The sequence below is a fragment of the Castor canadensis genome, chromosome 17 (assembly GCF_047511655.1).
Source record: "Castor canadensis chromosome 17, mCasCan1.hap1v2, whole genome shotgun sequence".
Classification (NCBI taxonomy): Eukaryota; Metazoa; Chordata; class Mammalia; order Rodentia; family Castoridae; genus Castor; species Castor canadensis.
This window is the reverse complement of record NC_133402.1, coordinates 20,831,155-20,849,369: the sequence shown is the minus strand read 5'-3', so window position 1 is coordinate 20,849,369 and position 18,215 is coordinate 20,831,155. Positions and strand designations below refer to the sequence as shown.

The 18,215-nt window shown below is 43.5% G+C and overlaps 1 protein-coding gene across 1 annotated transcript in view; it reads left to right on the top strand.

Moving 5' to 3' along the window:
• The first annotated feature begins 7,354 nt into the window (after window positions 1-7,354).
• Cacng3 (calcium voltage-gated channel auxiliary subunit gamma 3) overlaps window positions 7,355-18,215 on the top strand; it is a 94,681-nt gene continuing 83,820 nt past the window's right edge. Inside the window, exon 1 of the mRNA XM_020159731.2 lies at window positions 7,355-8,211. Coding sequence (XP_020015320.1) covers window positions 8,001-8,211 — 211 coding nt within the window. The 5' untranslated portion in view covers window positions 7,355-8,000. The remainder of the gene's footprint in view (window positions 8,212-18,215) is intronic.

Sequence of the window (18,215 nt, the reverse complement as noted above, 5' to 3'; positions counted from 1 at the left end):
ACTGTTACGTATTTTACATACTTTGAGTCGAGTTTCTAACAACTGTGACCAGAAGTCTCATGGACTAGAATAGAATACTAGAATAGAGGTCTTATGGACTAGAATACTTCTCTAATTTCACTTTTCCTCATTTGTATAAACCAGGAATTATGTTCACATGATAAATTTGAAAGTGAGAAAAATAAGCTAGAGTCTATTTTTATTCTGTAATAAGAGTTTTGGAGACAATTACTCTTGGCCTGGGATGGTGGCTCCATTGTAGTATCAAGGATTCAGCTTCTTTTATTTTCAGCTGTCTTAAACATGAGCTTCCTGCCTCATGGTAACAAGGTGGCTGATCAAGTTCCAGCACTGAGTCCTAACTCCAGGCAAGAAGAAAGTGAAAGGCAAAAGGCATCACACAGGTGCTGGTAAAGCCAGGTCACCAACCCCCTCGAAGAAAACCCACAAAGCAACCTTTTCCTGCTTTTTTATTGTGGTGAAATATATATAATGTAAAATTTAACATTTTAACCATTTTCAGTATGTGATTTGGTGGCATTAATCGTATTCACGACGTAGTGTACTCTTTACAACTTTTTAAAAAAAATTTCACAAACCTAACAAAAATTCTGTAACAATGAAGCAGCAGCCTCCCGTGATTCTCTTCTCTACTAATCTACTGTCTGTCTTCATGTATTTGCCTTTTTTAGCAACCTCATGTAGGTGGGCCTGGCTTAAGTCATTTAGCATAACAATGTCTTCAGGGTTAATCCAGTTGTTGCATGTATGCTAATCTTACACCTTCTTATGGCTGAACAATATTCTATGATATACCATATTACAGTTATCCATTCATCTGTTGATGACCATTTGGGTTGTCCCACACATTGGTTACTGTCCATACAGCAACTTTTAATTACATTTTATTGGTCAGAATTTTGTCACAGGTCTACCTTTCTCTTCAAGGAAGACTGAAAAATGTAATTTGCATTCAACTGTACCAAAAATGTCCTCAAAACCATAATTAGAGTTTTGTTACAACAAAGAAATGAAAAAAAACTGTTGGGTAAGCAATTCCATGTTTCTGCAATGATCCACTCTTTTGATGGCAAATGTCACTCTACACATAGATTTGTTTACCTTTTCCCTAGGATGGCACTTCAAAAGATGGGGTTTCCAAGCAATGTGTAGCCCCCTTTAGCTGGTTTGGTGTGTCTTCTCATGGTCTAAACTAGAAGACAGCCTACTCACTACCAGCACACCCATCATTCAATAGTGTGAGAGAAAACCAGATATTGAGAACTTCTTTCAAAAAAGCAGAGACTGACACACACCACAGTCACAGGTGTATAGAAGTCACAAAAACAGACTTCATCCTCAGGAGAGATCCTGAGGATAGAGGGAACATTCTGGCTAAAGAGCATGTTCTCTTCTCACCAAGTCAATCCCTTATCCATGTCTGCTCTCTGGAAGGTTCTTCTTTGTCTGTCTCCTTGGGCTCATCAGGCATGGAATTGGAGAGGGTGCACTTCCTATTGGGTCCAAAGATCTTTTAGGGGCTTCAATGCTTAGGGATTTAGCCACAGCAGATTGTTACACAGGAAGATTGAGAATTATTGGGCAAAATAGTTCCTTTCAAAAGCTAATAAGCTCCACATATTTTCTGGTAAAAATATTCATGGCCAAACATTGTATGAAGGCTCTGCCACATTAACTCAACACTACTCTCCAGCCACACTAAACCCATCATGGACCAGTGCCATCAACCTGCAGCTCCAACTGTCTGCATGGCTTCCCCTGCTCCTCCCCACTTGGCTAGTCATCCTTCAGGGTTCTGTGCAGTGGAAGCCTTCTTCAATGAACCTCCCTGATATTACTTGACCTTGACCTGCCCTTCCTCTATCAGAGCACTTACTAACCTTCCTTCTGTCTTGGGTAGAATCCCCTGGAATTGGGGCCTGAAGCGGGGGTTCTGATGCACCCTGACTTCTTGAGTGTGTGATCTTTAGGAAACACCCTAAGGGAAGAAAGGACCCTTGATTCTCCCATTGAAGAGCAGCATTAGTACCCCTGAGAACTTGCTAGAAATGAACATTGTTAAGCATCACTGTCTTAGAAACACTAGGGGCGGAATCCAGTAATCTTTTAACAAGCCTTTTAGGTGATTCTAATGCACACTATGATTTAAGAGCCACAGGGAAGAAAATAAAGTCATACAAGAACATGGTGCCAAGTCTAGTCTTAATGTGATCTACAAAGGACTCTGGAGCATACTCTGCATCTTGGAGCTGTCCTTGCCTCTGGCGAGATGGTGGCCTTCTGCATCCCTGTGTCTGCCACTCACTGACTGCAGGCTGCCCCTGGTGGGGAAGGGTTCGTCATTCCTTGGGCAGGCAGCTCCATAAGCTGAGTGCAGTTCTCCCAAGGAGAGATAGCTGTGGACTAGGAAGGTCAGTGCTGGGGTGAAGATATAAATGCATCAACCCACTGAAGGGCATCTAAGGAGCAGTGAACTGACAGCCTCTCCCACTGTTGCCTCTTTTTATCTAGTTATTGCTGCCTTCTTCATCAGACTGAGTGTTTCAGGTGACCAAGAAGAATGTGTTTCTTATTTACTGTTGACTCACTGTGCCTGTTGCCGGTGTGAAACTTAATCATTATTTATGCAATCAATTGATTAAACAAATGCTAATTGATTACCTACTGGGCACTGTTCTAAGGTCTGGTGAGCAAGACAAAGTACCCATCCTCATCAGGGAAATGACAAACACAAAAATGTGTATACGTACATCTTTGTATAGGTATACATCTACAAGTATAATGTCAGATAGTGATAAATGCTATGGGGGAAAACAACCCAGAGTGGAAGATGGAGAGAAACAGGAGGTGATATTTTAGACAGAGCAGTTACAGAAGGAATCTCTGAGAAGGTGACATTTGGGATGAGGTATAAATGAAGTGAGGGATTGAACCATGGGATATTTGAAGGCAGCAGCAATTTAATGTAAATTTAAAATTATTCCAAAATAAAACTCTTTAAAAAAAAAAAAAGGGCTATCTCAGGGAAGAGCATTCCAGGAAAAGGGAATAAATGGATGAGTCACAGGAAATACCTGACACTTCTGTCAGGAGGTGGAGGGAAGAGATGGACAGGTGTCATGCTGCTGCCTGCTTTCATTTATTTTAAAAATTAACTTTAAACATTTATCAAAGCATACACACGAAAGATTAAAAATCAAATAGGATAGAAAAGGCTGTAATGAAAAGCAGCTGTCCTGGTCCCCACCTGGTCCCTCTCCCCAAGGGCAATCAGTCACCATTACTGTCTTGATTTAGCTTGCCTCACTCCAATCTCTCCTTTCCTCTTCTCCAAATATAGTTGTAGAATATTTTAAATTCTTCTATTGGTTATCTTTGTAATTTTCAGCAACATACTCAAACTCTAGATCTTCTTTCACCAGTGTTGGACACATATCTTGGCTCTTTGTAATTTCAGGATACTGAATTCTCCCTCCCTACTCCAGTATACAATAGCTGATCCTCTTGGCAAGGTTTGTGCCATATATCTTCTGAACACAGCTGATTGGAAGTGGTACACAATGCAAGCTAGGCCAGTCGAGTTGTCTCTTTTGGAAATGCTGAATTGGAACAAAAACATCTCATGTTAACCTAGGTAGGTTCCTTCCTTCCTTCCTTCCTTTCTCTCTCTCTCTCTCTCTCTCTCTCTCTCTCTCTCTTTTTGGTGGTTCTTGGGTTTGAATTCAGGGCTTTGTGCTTGATAGGCAGGTGTTCCACCACTTGAGCCATACCTCCAGCCCTAGGTGGGTTTCTGGAATGAAAATAACATAAAAACTCAAAAATCTAGCTCCCACCTTGATGATGAAAGAATAGAGAAGTCATGATGGTTTATCTTGATTGTCAACTTGATTGGAATGAGAAGCAAAAGGAGATTAGTAAAGCACAGCTCCAGGTGAGTCTAAGAGGGTGTTTCTACAGAGGATTCACTGATGTGGGGAGACCTGCCCAGAATGTGGATGGCACCATCCCATGGGGTGGGGGCCTGGATGAAATAAAAAAAAGAAGAAGGAGAAGACCTGCTAGCTCAGGCTCTCTCTCTCTCTCTCTCTCTCTCTCTCTCTCTCTCTCTCTCTCTCTCTCTCTCTCTCTCCTTCCTAGCACCATGATGTGAGCGGCTCTGCCTCACCATACCCATACCCCACACTCTCCCTACCATGATGGACAAAAACCCCTGAAACTACAAGGCTTCCCTTAAGTTGTTTATGTCAGATGTTTTGCCACAGTGATTGTCAAGCTTCCTGATGGCTTGTATTTCCTACTGCCAGTTCCTTGCCGAGGCCTAATTGTATCTTTGCCTTATGATTCTTTAAAATATCTCCATATCTTTACACCAAATCACCCATTTTCTTAAGCCAGCTCCAGTGAGTTTCTGCAGTTTGCAGACAAGATGTGCTCAATGATACATATCCCCCACTGCACCATCGAGTGTGAACCTTGTCTTTTGTCTAAAGTGCTGAGCAGACGGCCTTGCTCATAGTAGGTGGTCAAGAAACAATTACTGAATTGAGTCAGTGGTAACTACTGCCTCCTAAATGACACAGGGCACTCACTCCTCCAGAGTTGAGGTAACTGATGTATGAACAGGTAAACAGGACACAGCACAAATAGGTACGTGTTGTCAGCTACTCAGGAGCTCAGAGTCCAACAGAAGAAAATAGTCTTAATAAGAGAATGACAAGCTGTCTGAATACTTCTTAGTATCCTGCCAGATGAGCAGAATCAAAAAGGATCATCAGCAAACACAGAGGAAGAATCTGGCTGCATCACTTCAGGGCAAGATAGTGCTTTGAATCTGTTGGGTCGGATCAATCTGGTGGAAGAGCCCTCTAGTGGTGAAAATGAGCAATTTTATCTATGCTGAGATGAGGATGGTACACACCCACACTTTCTATTGAATGTAAAGGTGAGGTCACCCCCAGTACATGGGAGGCATTATCAGGAACTAACTGGCGGACTCCCTGCCTGACTCCCATGCAGTCAGGTGTTCCAACTTGCTCCATGTACAGATTCAGAACTTCCTACCCTGAGCTCAGCTTTGCACTGACTGGACTTACAAAGGATGATCCAGTGTCACCAGACTTACAAAGGATGATCCAGTGTCATCAACACTGCCCTACTTTGGGAGAATACTTTTCTGGTACCAAATGGAATGAGAAAAGAATAACACATATCTTGGAATGGCGGGTTTGGTCACTAGTAATTCTTTCATATTATTTTAGCTTCTGAAGGTAAGGAAGGAAATTTTTGTTCATTTTATAAAACCTCCAAGGAAAGACTGACTTCACCTTCGTGTTACACATGTCTTTTTCTTAAAAAAGTAATTAGTCAAGGCAGTAATAATAATCAATAGTAATAAAATCAATTAAAAAGTAATGATAATTGAGAAAATTATTTTTTTCTTAAAAAAAGTAATAATTTGAGAAATGAATTTCTTCACAGGAAAAAACAATATTAAATATTAAAGTGAAAATTAAAGTAAGGCTTTGCATGCCTTTCCCCACTATCTTTTGTCATTCTTTTGGGATTTGGTTAGCTGTGGTCCTGGTCCCAGCTTATGTGTTCTATCTTGGTTATGTGGCAAAATTTCAGGAAACCACGACATACATTTGCAACTAAATGCATATAGGTGTGCAAACCTGCATATTCAAACCTACACTCTACCTACAGGCCTGCACATCTGTATGGGCACACCGCTGTATATTCATAGCAAACATTCATGTGACCTACAACGCTGCCTGCAAGTGTATACATACTTGCTACCTCTACTTGCAGTTACTTGTGTATCTGCTTTACTTCTACACCAAATTCACCCATATTCAGAAGTCATAACAAATGACCTTAACACCAAAATAAAAGTAACAAACTCACTGAGAGATTGTGAGTTGCATTTGAGAACTCTTCAATACTTTGCTGCTACCAGTTGTTTGAACAGAAGCTCTCAGACAGCCAGAGATGGCACCATGGGAGCATGTTGTGTCTACAATTATCTCCCATTATATGTTTGTCCAGTTAAATTAACACTCAGACACAACAGTTGGTCATGGGCACATCTCAGGGACTGCAGAAGCAAACCGAGCATCCTCAGTTCCAAAGAGTCAACCTCTGAGTATCAGTCCTATCATGCCACAAGAAAAAAAGTGATTCCAATTCTGTGGAATGCCTTTGGTCAAGGCAGCGTGTGCTCATGTCTATGCTAGAATGCACACTGTGACCCTTTGCAACACCAGCTCTCTCCAGAAGACAGAGCTTCCGGGTGCACTTTGGACTAATAAGGGAAGTAGGCCTTACTCCACCTGCTTTATGGTCTGTGTTAATGAATGAACCTCACAAGAACCTTTAGAAAGAATCCCAAATATCACTGGCACTCGCACCTTGAATTCATCACCCCCTCAAATGTAAATGTGTTCAAGTATCTCAGAGATGTATTCGGAGATTCATCCCTTACATCCCTGTGCCCAAGGTCCTTGATATGTGAACCAGGGAGTCTATATACACGTAGCTCTCTCAGCCTTTTAGGAATCTGTGTACATATGTATATGAATAGTTCCAGCTGTGTGCCAGTACAGATGTGCATGCCTGATCTGAACGCGTCTCCCGTGTAAACATCAGAGCTCCAGAGAAAGGAGGGTAGACATATTGGTTTGTTTTCTGGGGAACCAAACTGAGGCAGACGATACACAGATGTGTTCGTGACAACACTTTTTGCTCACCCAAGTGAGCCACAGAAGCGTCACCCAGAGTCTCGGGTCCCTTTAAGAAGACTCGGTCTTTCGGGTCTTGTGCCTCCCCAGTGGGCTCCCCCGGGTTCCCGCAGCAAAAGGCAAACTTGCCTGGCTGCGGGCCCCAGGGGTAGAGAGGGGTGGTTGGAGGATCTGCGCCTGGTGGGCGCTGAGAGCGCGCAGGAGTGCGCTGCGGCTTCTTCCCTCTTCGCCTTTCCTTAACCCTTCCCGGAGCGGCGGGCCCCGAGCGAGCGAGGAGCGAGCGTGCTGCAGCGCCCAGGAGCCGCGGCGCTGACCGCCCTGGGCTCCCGAAACTTTGCGCGGAGCGTGGGCTTGACCAGGCGGAGCCGAGCCAGGGAAGGGCTGGGAAGGGACAGGGAAGCTGCAGCTGGAGCGATCCTAGAGCCCCAGGTCCCCGGCGCTGAGAAGGCGGGTGCAGCCGCAGGGGAGCTGTCCGTTCAGCACCACGGACCCTCCCCCCCCCCCCCCCGCCCCAGCTCCCGGGCGGCAGGAAGACGGGGGCTGGCAACAGGCGGGGAGCTGTCCGTTCAGCACCACGGACCTCTGCCCTGCGTGAAAGCGCCCGGCCCCCGCCCAGGACGCTGCCTTTTCTCCAGTTTGCGCGGGGGTGTAGGGAGCAGGCGGAGAGCTTTCCTGGGAGGCTGGGGAAGCAGCGAACACTCTTCTCAGCGACTCGCCTCCCAGCAGTGCTATTTTTTGCCATCCGCCCTCACCCCCCAGCACACGCGCCCGCACACACACGCTCGCACGCACACACACGCGCGCACACACGCGCGCGCGCGCACACACACCAGATCTCTCTGGATTTCTTTGCCTTGAGTCTCCCGAGGCTGTGAGGAGCCGGGGCGCATCTCAAACCGAGCTGACTGCTCTGGGCTCCGAAGCCATGCCCTGCACGAACCCTCGTCCTTACCAAGCTCCTGAGGAATGAAAGGAACTCAGGGACCCTCCGAAGGCAGCGGTGATGTGGACCAACCCCCTGGAACCCGCACCCTCCCGAGGGCCATAGACGACCCAGGGAACTGGAGAGCGCTCAAGACAGGAAATCCCAGCTTTCCCAAAGTCCCCTTGGATGCTGGCAAAAGGAGATTTGGATTTTTGGAAGCGCCTTTCTTAGGTTGCCCAGCTGCAGAGTGATTTCCCCTCTGGCACTGAATCTCCCCCTCCAACCCCCAGCTGTCCAGAGTACCATGAAGAAGTATGAGGATGTGTGACCGAGGTATTCAGATGTTGATCACCACTGTAGGAGCCTTCGCAGCTTTTAGTTTAATGACCATTGCAGTGGGCACGGACTACTGGTTATATTCCAGAGGTGTGTGCAGGACTAAGTCTACAAGTGATAATGAGACCAGCAGGAAGAATGAAGAAGTAATGACCCATTCGGGGCTATGGAGGACCTGCTGCTTAGAAGGTATTTACAAATTCCTCTCAATGGTTCTGAATAATCCGACTTGTGGTGGCGTTCGGGGAGAGGGAGGCAGTGATTGGGAAAGAAGAATAGTTCTGAATATTTCTGAGAATGTGCAGGTGTCCAGACTCTGCTCCCAGGAATACTGATGCTGGGTGGGATGAAAGGCTTGGGTCTCACTGATTGTTTTTGGTATAAGCTTCATGTGATGAGATTTTGTAACACTCTAAGCAGCTTCTGCAGTTGAGAAATCTTCAGATCCAAAAATCCGTAAGCATATGGTGAACTGGTTAGAAAAGAGATATTTAGATTTGCCTAAATTGCATGTTAGTGGGGGAGGGAGTGCTGAGGAAAGGAGGAAGGGAAGGCAGGAAGGTAGTGAGGCAATGGGGAGCATGATCTGACCTGGTGCATTCTGAGCTGTTTCCTTATTTCTCAACATATTCTTTTCAGTTTCTTCTGAGTTTAATCTAAATAGATATGGTCATGAATTTCCATTGCCAAGCGATTCAGGGTACCATATGTGAACCCCCACCCCATCTCCCCAACACATTTAAGGAAAACTTCCTTATTAATATATGCTTCATTATTTTGGATCAAAACAAAACTGACTTCATTTCTCTAAATCATCCCCAAATCCAGTGAATATAATTCTGTGACATTTACACAAGCTTGATTCTCCAGGAATTACAGCTCATCACTTCTAATTCTAAGAAATTAAAGGATTTGTTGTAAGCTATAATGAGGAGGGATAGAACGCCTTTGGGTAGACCATGTCACTATTAAACTTGCTTTCTCCTCATCGGGAGTCACTCTCAACATCATTGGGCAATGCCTGGATGTCGTGGGGAGTGAACAGAAAGATAAAGAAGCAAATCAAAACTCTGTGGACCACCTATCAGAGGGAAGGCACTGGATTAGAGGGGCAGGGGGAGTTTTTGGGCTTCCAAGGAACCTGTGAAGCTGCTCACAGGGATAGGTAAGAAAATGGGTTTTCCGTGTGCTCTCCTCCTCCTGCTTGCCATTGGTTCTCCACACCTGCATTCCCAGTGGCTTGCATTTGTCAGGGATGCTTGAGAAGTTGCATTTCTGTAAATGACTTAGGAAATCATGCTATGACATCACTTGCTAGTGTAATATTGCATCATTCCCTGGCCTCCTTCCCATGTCCTGGTGCTCTGAACGCCTGCTCTCTGACTGTAGTGCTACTACGATTCGTTCTGCTTCCAACACAGATTTGCAACTGGTGGGAAAGCCAGATAGGAAAGGGCTCCTTTACATGCAAGCAGGATCATGTGAAGTCTGAAGATCTGAAAAATGCTGAAAACTCTCTGTGTGATCTTGATTTAGATGTTTATTCTTCCCAACTCTGTGTGTAATCTTGGAAATAATTGGTTTCGAATTAGTGGTCTTCAGTTGGCACCATCCAATGATAATACTGCACCCAGGGTACTGGCAGAAATTGTGAAGTAATGCTTTCCTGAACCTTGACAAAAATCTAATATTTGTGATCATTTACAATCAGGTATGGTAAAGTTATTTACCTTAGGGAAATCCCCTAATTCCCTCTCCTATCTTGACAGTAAAGAATTCACTCATCTGCAACAATGTGATTTTGTGGATGCCTACCTAGTTCTGGAGATGGCATTAAAAAATATGACTCCTCCCTAGCCAAAACTGGCTCATAGGTGTATCATGTTTTAGTCATTTACAATTCTTCTGTGTCTTGGAACCAGACCTGGAAATGCACAGTTAAACACCAGTTTTGATTCTCCTTATTATATTCTATGAAAAAACAAAAACTCTATCAGAGAAGTAGGACCTAACATTGCTGAGCCATTGCTCAGAGTTTCCCAACTGATGGTGTCTTCTTTCTCCAACACCATACTCTATACCTCCAGTTTGTACAAGGAATCAGAATCCCATCTAGGCATTCTGTAGGGCGAGTATTAGAAGTAAGAAATGGAATCAAGAAGGAATTGGATGTGTTCTTGAGCAGGGGAATTCTTTTGAGAAAATTTGTTGCAGTCATCACACAATTTGTCCTAGATAATTCTTTCTACATTTTGTGGAGTGTTATATGCAATAAGTTGCACAAACCCTCATGAATATATAATTAACATTAGATGGGCTTGGCTAAAATTTGGAGCCAAGGTTTTTCTTGATGTCCTGAATACATCAAGTGTTCAAAGAATTTGCAAGAGCCTCTGACTTCTGCATGGTAAGACACCTGCAGTAGACAGCATCTGTCCTAAGCATTTCCATCTTCTGTACTGTGAAGATGTACAGTATTGCTGATTCAGTATCTCCTGTCTACCCCACAACCTCAACATCATAATTTTCCTGGTACTTTAAGTATCAAAGAATAACTGCAAGGGTCTTGTAACCCCATTTTCTTACAGATGAAATTAGAGCAGACAGTTCTTCCATATTTTTTTTAGAGCTATGAGACAATGTGGCTATTTGTCCAAAAGAAGAGAAGGCTCAGGAGGGACTTGACAGCATTCCCCAGATACCTGAAGGGCTGTCATTTAGAAGAGAGATTGGAAATTCTCTGTGGCCTCCAAGGGGAGAAGTAGGAGCTAGAGGAAAACAGCTTTTACCTAAATGTAAGCAACTATCCAAGGTGGGATGGGAAGCTTCAAGAGGTCCTAACATCAAAGATAGTCAAGATTAAGAAAACATCAGTTGTTCCCAAACTCGGCTTGTCATCAGACTCCCGTGAAGATGTTTTTGTTGCTTTGTTTTGTTTTAATAGATTATCAGGCTGTGCAACTAGATTCTCTGCTTCCCTAGGTCTGTGATGGATCCCTGGAAGCTGAATTTCCTGTATTTCTTCTGAGCAATTATGATATTGAAGCTAACATGTATTGAATATCTGCAGTGGCCTGGGGATGACTATGTGTGTTTGTGAGGTCACATCACTCAAGTAAAAGAAGGGTATTTCCAGTTTTTGTTTCTCTCGCCGGGCAGTATGCCCTTTACACTCAGCACTTACTTGGCACTAGCACTCATCGTTTCTAATAATTTTTGAAAACTTAGTTCCTTCGTCATCTGAGGAACTAGACAATGCAGGTACTGTTACCACCCTCATTTTGCAGATGAGGAAACTGAGGCCTGGAGCAGTTGCATAACTTGCCTAAGATCACACACCCCAGCTCAGCCCACCCTGCTATTCCCAGCATTTGCTACAGAATGTTTTATTCACATTCTGGTGGATGGTCTGCCAGCCGTACAACAAAAGCTCATGAGAATGACCAGACACATGGGTTTCTCCATTCAGAAGTCCCAAGTCTGGGCACACAGGGCGTGCCTGAGCTAGCCACCAGACTAGCTCAGAGGCAGCAAAGGACACAATTTGAATAAGAAAGCTATCAACCTATGTAGAGATTCCCATAGTGAGAAACCGAACGATCGCCTGACTCATTATCTGGAAAGCATGTACAGCATTCACAGGGCCCTGGCCTGCTGCATGCTTTCAATGGCAGTGTTTTCCATGAACCTGAATGAGAATGTGTTCGATATGTTCCTCGCTCATTATGAGAGACTCTGAAGTTTTAGATCCAATCACAGCAATGTCTTCAGAAGGTGGAAAGACTGCTAGTAGAGTAGTCAAGAACCCTGGGTGCTAATTACTTTTCTGCCACCCACAGTCATGGGAATTGTGCATGTTATTTTCCTGCTTTGGACCTCAGTTTACCTAGTTCTAAGATAAGAACTTCAGATAAGACTAGGGAATAGTGAGTCCAATTGCCCACATGGCCTAGGCAGGTAATGTAAAGTATGAAGCAAGCAGTTCACAATTCTCTTAACTCAGTTCTATGGGAAAGGGTAACAGTACAACTCAAATTTAAGACAACTGAAATTTGGTCTCAGTGTGGGGGCAATAGGGAGTGGTGGGGACTTTGGCCAACTGGAGTTCACAAACGCAATCTAAAAAAACAACAGTTACTTGACTTCAATTGATTTCTATCCTGGGGAGATGTGCACCAAATGTGACTTGATATTCTGATAAAAGAAAAGCCAGGGGTAAACTCTTGAATTCTAAAATGTAGCCAACTAATTTGACATGGTACCAGCCAAATCACATTTACATTGTAGCTGAATTTTGCCCATAGGGTACCATTTTTGGGCCCTGAAAATTACCTAAATGTTCTTTTGATCCAAATTTCTGATATTTTCCTTCTTGATTCCTGAATTACTCTTTCTAAGTCAATAATCAATTTTTCAACTCATTAAAAATGGCTACAAATAAAAGAAAACCCACTTAGAATTTTAGAACAGAGAGCTTAAAGTTAGGGGGAAAAGGCTCAGTAAACTGCTATTTCTGCTCCAGATGGGCCTGACTGACACCAAACATCTGCCTGAAAAACCAAAAAAAAAAATTAGCCAGTCATTAGAAGTTCCCCCATATTTCCAAATCTCCAGATGGCCGACTTTTTTCATCCAGATGGGGTTCCAGCTTTATTTATGTGTTCAGAATCCTTCGAGGAGGCTGTGAAGATGTGATTGAGGAAGAAGGGGAGAGAGACATAGCTTTCATGAATATTCCTGTGTGCCAAGCCCTGTGCTGACTGCTGTCAGATTTGTTACCTAACACTTTCATGTCTTGTTTCTCCCCCAGTAGAATATAAAGTCCATAAGTACAGAGGTCTTGTCTGCTGAGGACAGTTATATGTCCCTAGAGCTTAGAAACAGTACTAAGGAGTCACATATGTTCTGCTCCTCCAGCCCTAGATTTAATTTGGGACCTTTCCTTAGCCATGGTGCAGAATGTGCTGGAGCTCTCTTCCCTACTCCTGGCCTTCTCCCTGTTCCTTTCCCTGTACTCTCCCTCCTTGCTTACAGAGCCCAAGAGACAAATGTGAGAGGGAAGAGGACTGTAGTCTTAAGACAGGATGGGAGCAAGTGACCATGACTGTGTTTGTAGCTTGAGTCAGTACTGGGCAGGTGATAGAGGTGTGGTTGTTAAAATGTTGACATACTTTCCCCTGTTAGCAAATGACATCCATACCCCCCCCACCACTGCTGTAGTCAGCCTATCCCTTCCTGAGACTCCCAGAATTCCCTAAGATCCACCAAGTAAAGGGTTAAGACCTTTCTTGTAGGTGCCATCACGACCCAGCTTCAACCCTGGGAGCCATCCATTCCTCTTGGCTGATCTTGTGCCCTACCAAGTGTTCAGAATTTGGAACCCTACTCTCAGAGTGTCACCGTTGGTAGAAAGGACCTGATCCTCTTCTTTCTTCCTCGCTCCCAACCCTCTACCTTCCCACTCTACAACTGTAACCATTTCAGGAAGCAGATGCCTGGAAATATTTTGGTTTGATTCATCACTTGAGATTGGATTAGAGCAAAGTCCAGTGTGGCCTATTTGTACAAGTAGCTTGTGTACACCAAAAAAAATAATAAAACAAGAAATGAGGCAAATGGTGTCAAGGTCATTTAGTTTTCACAGTGAACTTACACAGAAGCCAACTGATTCTCTGGAGGGCATAGCTTTGTTTGCTTCATTTAAAAAAATAGATTTGGGTCCAATTGCTATTGGTTTACTTGTAGAAACCTTGGGAAGTGCACATCAATATTTTTGTTCCGTAGAGGTTTGCTTATTAGAAGCAAACCTGCTCCCTAGGACATGAATCAGTTTTATATCTAACTTAGAAATCTTATTCCAGGATTTTTTCACTGAAAAAAATGTACATTTCCCATTGAGAGAGTTTTGCCATTTGCTGGTTCCCTTTACTGTTGAGTTGTATAAAATTTGACATGAGCTCACTATGTATTTTAGGAGAATTATGTTTTTAACAATTTGAAAATTATACTTTGACATATAGAAGCACCCCAATGAAAACAGTGTTTCTGAGGTTAAAGAAAAGCCTAGATAATTTCAAGGTTGTCTTTCTTTTCTCCGTCTCTGTGACCCTGCCAGGATTCACTTTTCCAATGTAGGAGCAAATGCACCTTTAATGATTTATGAGAGAGCCTGACTGTAAACCCAGCTACTTGGGAGGCAAAGATAGAAAGATTGCAGTTCAAAGCTAGCCTGGGCAAAACCCCAGCAAGGCCCTATCTCAATGCCATGCTGGGTATGGCGTTTAACATCTATAATCCCAGTAACTTGGGAGGCAGAGGTAGCACAATTATGATCCTAGGCCAGCACAGGCAAAAGTTCAAGACCCCACCTAAAAAATAAACAGACAAAGCAAAAGTGCCGGGGCCGTGACTCAAGTGGCAGAATGCTTGGCCTAGCAAGCACATGGGCCTGAGTTCAATCCTCAGAACTTCCAAAATAAATAAAAAATAAAGTATTATAAGAGACTATGGAACAACAGCAGGGGCCTGGAGGCCAGGCGGACCTGGAGTCTTATTTGGCTCCTGCCATCTACAGACTGTGAGACCTTGTAAGTGGCTTATCCTCTGAGTATTGCCTCTCTTACCCATCCAATGGGGAAACAAATGTAGTAAGTGCTTTCAACTGTTTCTTTATTAGTTCTTGTGGTTCCTTTTTTTTTTTAAATCTTGGCTTATTCGTTTTAGACAATATCTATTTGCTAAGACAAATGGTAGTTTAGCTTTCTTACACCAGCATGCCCCTTTCTCCCAATACTTTTGGTTTCTCAATGAGTTACCTGTAGCACCAAGAATTATTCCTAGTGAATGAAGGTGCCCAGGAAAAGGGAGAATAGGGTCTCATTTCTGTTGGACACTTTCTTAGGCAGCTGCCCATCTGTCAATCTCAGCAAGAGAGTTGGAGGGAAATAATAGTTAAGAGAGGGCATGTACATGAATGGTGAGGTTCTATGAGTAGACTAGACCTGGTGGTGGACAGCTGAAGGATGACTGAGCTTGACATTGGGTCAGTATCCCTGTTGTTAGCCAAGAAACCCTTTTATATATATATATATATATATATATATATATATATATATTTTTTTTTTTTTTTTTTTTTTTTTTTTTTTTTTTTGGCCAAGAAACCCTTAACTAGATCTGCATGATGTTTGTGAAGATACTGCCCTACCCCAGTCTTCCTGGCCTGGAGGTCCAGCAGGGGCTAAAAGTCAGCCCCATGTGCTGCTCACCAAATATGTACCTTATTCCAGAGCTGAGACTATCCAATGAGAGGAGAGCCTTTAAAAAAAATTACAGGGTACTGTATGGGCCAAGTGAAGTCCTAGCAACCTGGACCTGAGTTGTCAGTGGTAGGAGCCAAAGTGGATTGGGAAAGCCCTACTCAGTGCCAGATATTTCATATGAGGGAGAGATGCTGTAGTGGTGAAGCACCTAGGCCTTCCCATAAGTTTGACTCCATAAGAGGGTCAACAGGCAGGTCTCCTCCACTCAGACACCCCAGCCTTTGGTGTTAGCTGGAGATGCAGTAACAGCAAATAAGAAAGTTTTGCAACCTCATTCAACTAAGCAAAGTGACATATGGGTCCTTTCTTTCTTACTGCTCTGGGGATGGGTCTTTAGGGAAGTAAGATTGCTACCACTGGTAAACACAGAACTGCACTACCTCCCAAAGATGGGCGCAATGGCAGCCATGAAGGAGCATTCAGGATTTGACCAACATTTTAAAGATCTACTGAGGCTGTCTCCCTCTGGGGCACATCTGCTCTTTCTTCCTGGGAAGAAGGTGAGCTGCTATATGTGTCTTGGGACTTGCTTCCCAGGAAGGTGTAGAAGAAGAGGATGGACCGTGATAATCCCAGAAAGAGTTGTGAAGAAAAATAATAAAAATAATAAACAGCTAACACTTAATGAGCACTTTCTATGTGGAAAGTTATGTTACTGTGGCAGACTGAGCATTCATTTCTAGACCAGCCCCCAAGCATTTATTTATTTATTGCACACACACACACACACACACACACACACACACACACACACACACACTACATGTGCTTACTTAGGTGCTTCTCTAAGTAAGCACTTTTTGCAAACCTGGCTTGATCCTCATGACTTCCTCAGAAAATGGAGACTACTCTAATCCTCACTTTACAAAGAATTGCAGCGACTAAGTCAGAACTGGGGTCCCAATTCTCCTGTCTTGGGTCTCATTAACTGGATGTCTGGTACTTAGATAAACATGGTGTAAACAGGCACAACTGATTTTCATGATAGCCCTGCCTATTGCTACCTGTTCTGTTCCACCAGTGAGGAAACTGAGGCTCAGAGAGGCAAAGGAGCTTGCATAAAGTCATGCTGCTGGGAGGTAGCAGGCCTGGCATATGACCCACAGTCTCATCCTAACCACCACCCTGCACTACTCTAATTTACATGCCCATGCGGGGGGGGGGGGCGCGGGGGGGGCGCGGGGTGCGGCTCTTTTCACTCCCATGTCAAGGAAGTCTTGGTGTTCGTCACTGGCTCTGAACCAATTCCACAACAGGAAATAGTTTGAAAAATAATCACCCAACCATTTTTCGTTTTGATTCCAAATCCAGAAAGTAAGGTCATGGAAAAGAAATGGTAAGGCCAATGTGAGGTAGACATCATAGCACAAGGCTGTGAAGAAACACCACCGCTGAGACCCAAGGTAAATGAGCAAAACCAGCAGTTTAACCAGATGCACGAGAACACACTGTGAGGGCCCCCATCTTGGGAATGCCAACAGAGTCATGGCTGTCCGACCTCCTGAGGATTAAACTTGGGAATATTATTGATTTGACTTCTTTGAGCTTTAAACTCCGGGTCGGGCAGAGGGCAAAGATTCTATCCTCATCCACCTCTCAGTTTCTGGCTGGCACAACTCTGCTACCTAGGCGATTTGCACCCGGATTCTTATTCAGCACTCACAGCACCAAAACTATCTTTGAAGAGTACCAGATAGACAATAGACCAATGAGGCCTGATTCTTACTGACCTTGGGCTTATGTAGACCAGAAATGGGTAGCTGGAATAACATTGAGGGTAGGCAAGTCCTAACATCATCCATCTACCTTTTAACCTGCACCATGCAAAAAAAAAAAAAAAATCAAATATATTGTTGCCATCCAAAAGCTCAGTCCATCAGATTTGCCCTAGCACCTGTCATGTACAAGATGCTCTATAATGACTTTGTTGCTGGGAGAGGTCATTTAGTTACCTTAAGCTTCTCCTAGAGTGTGCTAATTCTTAACAATCACTGCTCAGCTTCTAAGTGCTTACAAACCACCCTTTTAATAATATCTCTTATAATCCCAGCTATGATTGTTTATAATTCAGCAGCCTATAGTTTGGGGGAAGTCTGGCTTTCTAGTCTTGAAAATCTCCATGTTATTTGCCATCTGCTATTTTCTATTTTGTCCTGAAAGATTATCCATAGTAGTTCAACAGTCTCATCCTAAATTCCTTCAATACCCTGGGTGCAAACTTGGGGGAATAAAAAAGAAAATGCATGTTGTAAGCACATGTTGTGTATAAATCCAGCAGACACTGTTTCTCTACCTTCTGCCCAAGAGTGTCTCTGTCTATATATATATTTGGTTACCTGCACGTTTACGAGATGCAATTTCCACCATGCTGTATTCTCTGTAGCATATGCTGTTCAACATGAGGCTTTACTGCCTTGGAAAACAATAATATCTGCTTGCTAAATTAAAGTGATTCAAAGAGCTCACAGTAAACTATGAGGTACCTTCCATCACCTCATCCATTACAAAATTCTACTGTCCCCTGTGGAAACTGGTTTTGGCATACAGTAGCTAATATAGGTGTATATTTACAACAAATCATTTCGACCCCTTGCAAATTACAGGACAGCCAATCCAATTAGCTATTTATTGACTGAAAATGCCTTAAAAATATGTATTACCAAGTAAATTCTGATTTTTAAGATACTACTTTTTTAAACCAACGATGAATCTGGCATGCAACCAAAGCGCTCTAGGTGTTTAGAGGGAAATAAAAAGATCAAATCAACAGGCAAAGGTGTTAATCTGAGTCAAAGTTCTGCTTGCAGCGTAATTGCCCTTTTCTGCTTTTGCACTCCGATGACTGATGACTTTGCTCCCGAGCAGTGGGGAGAT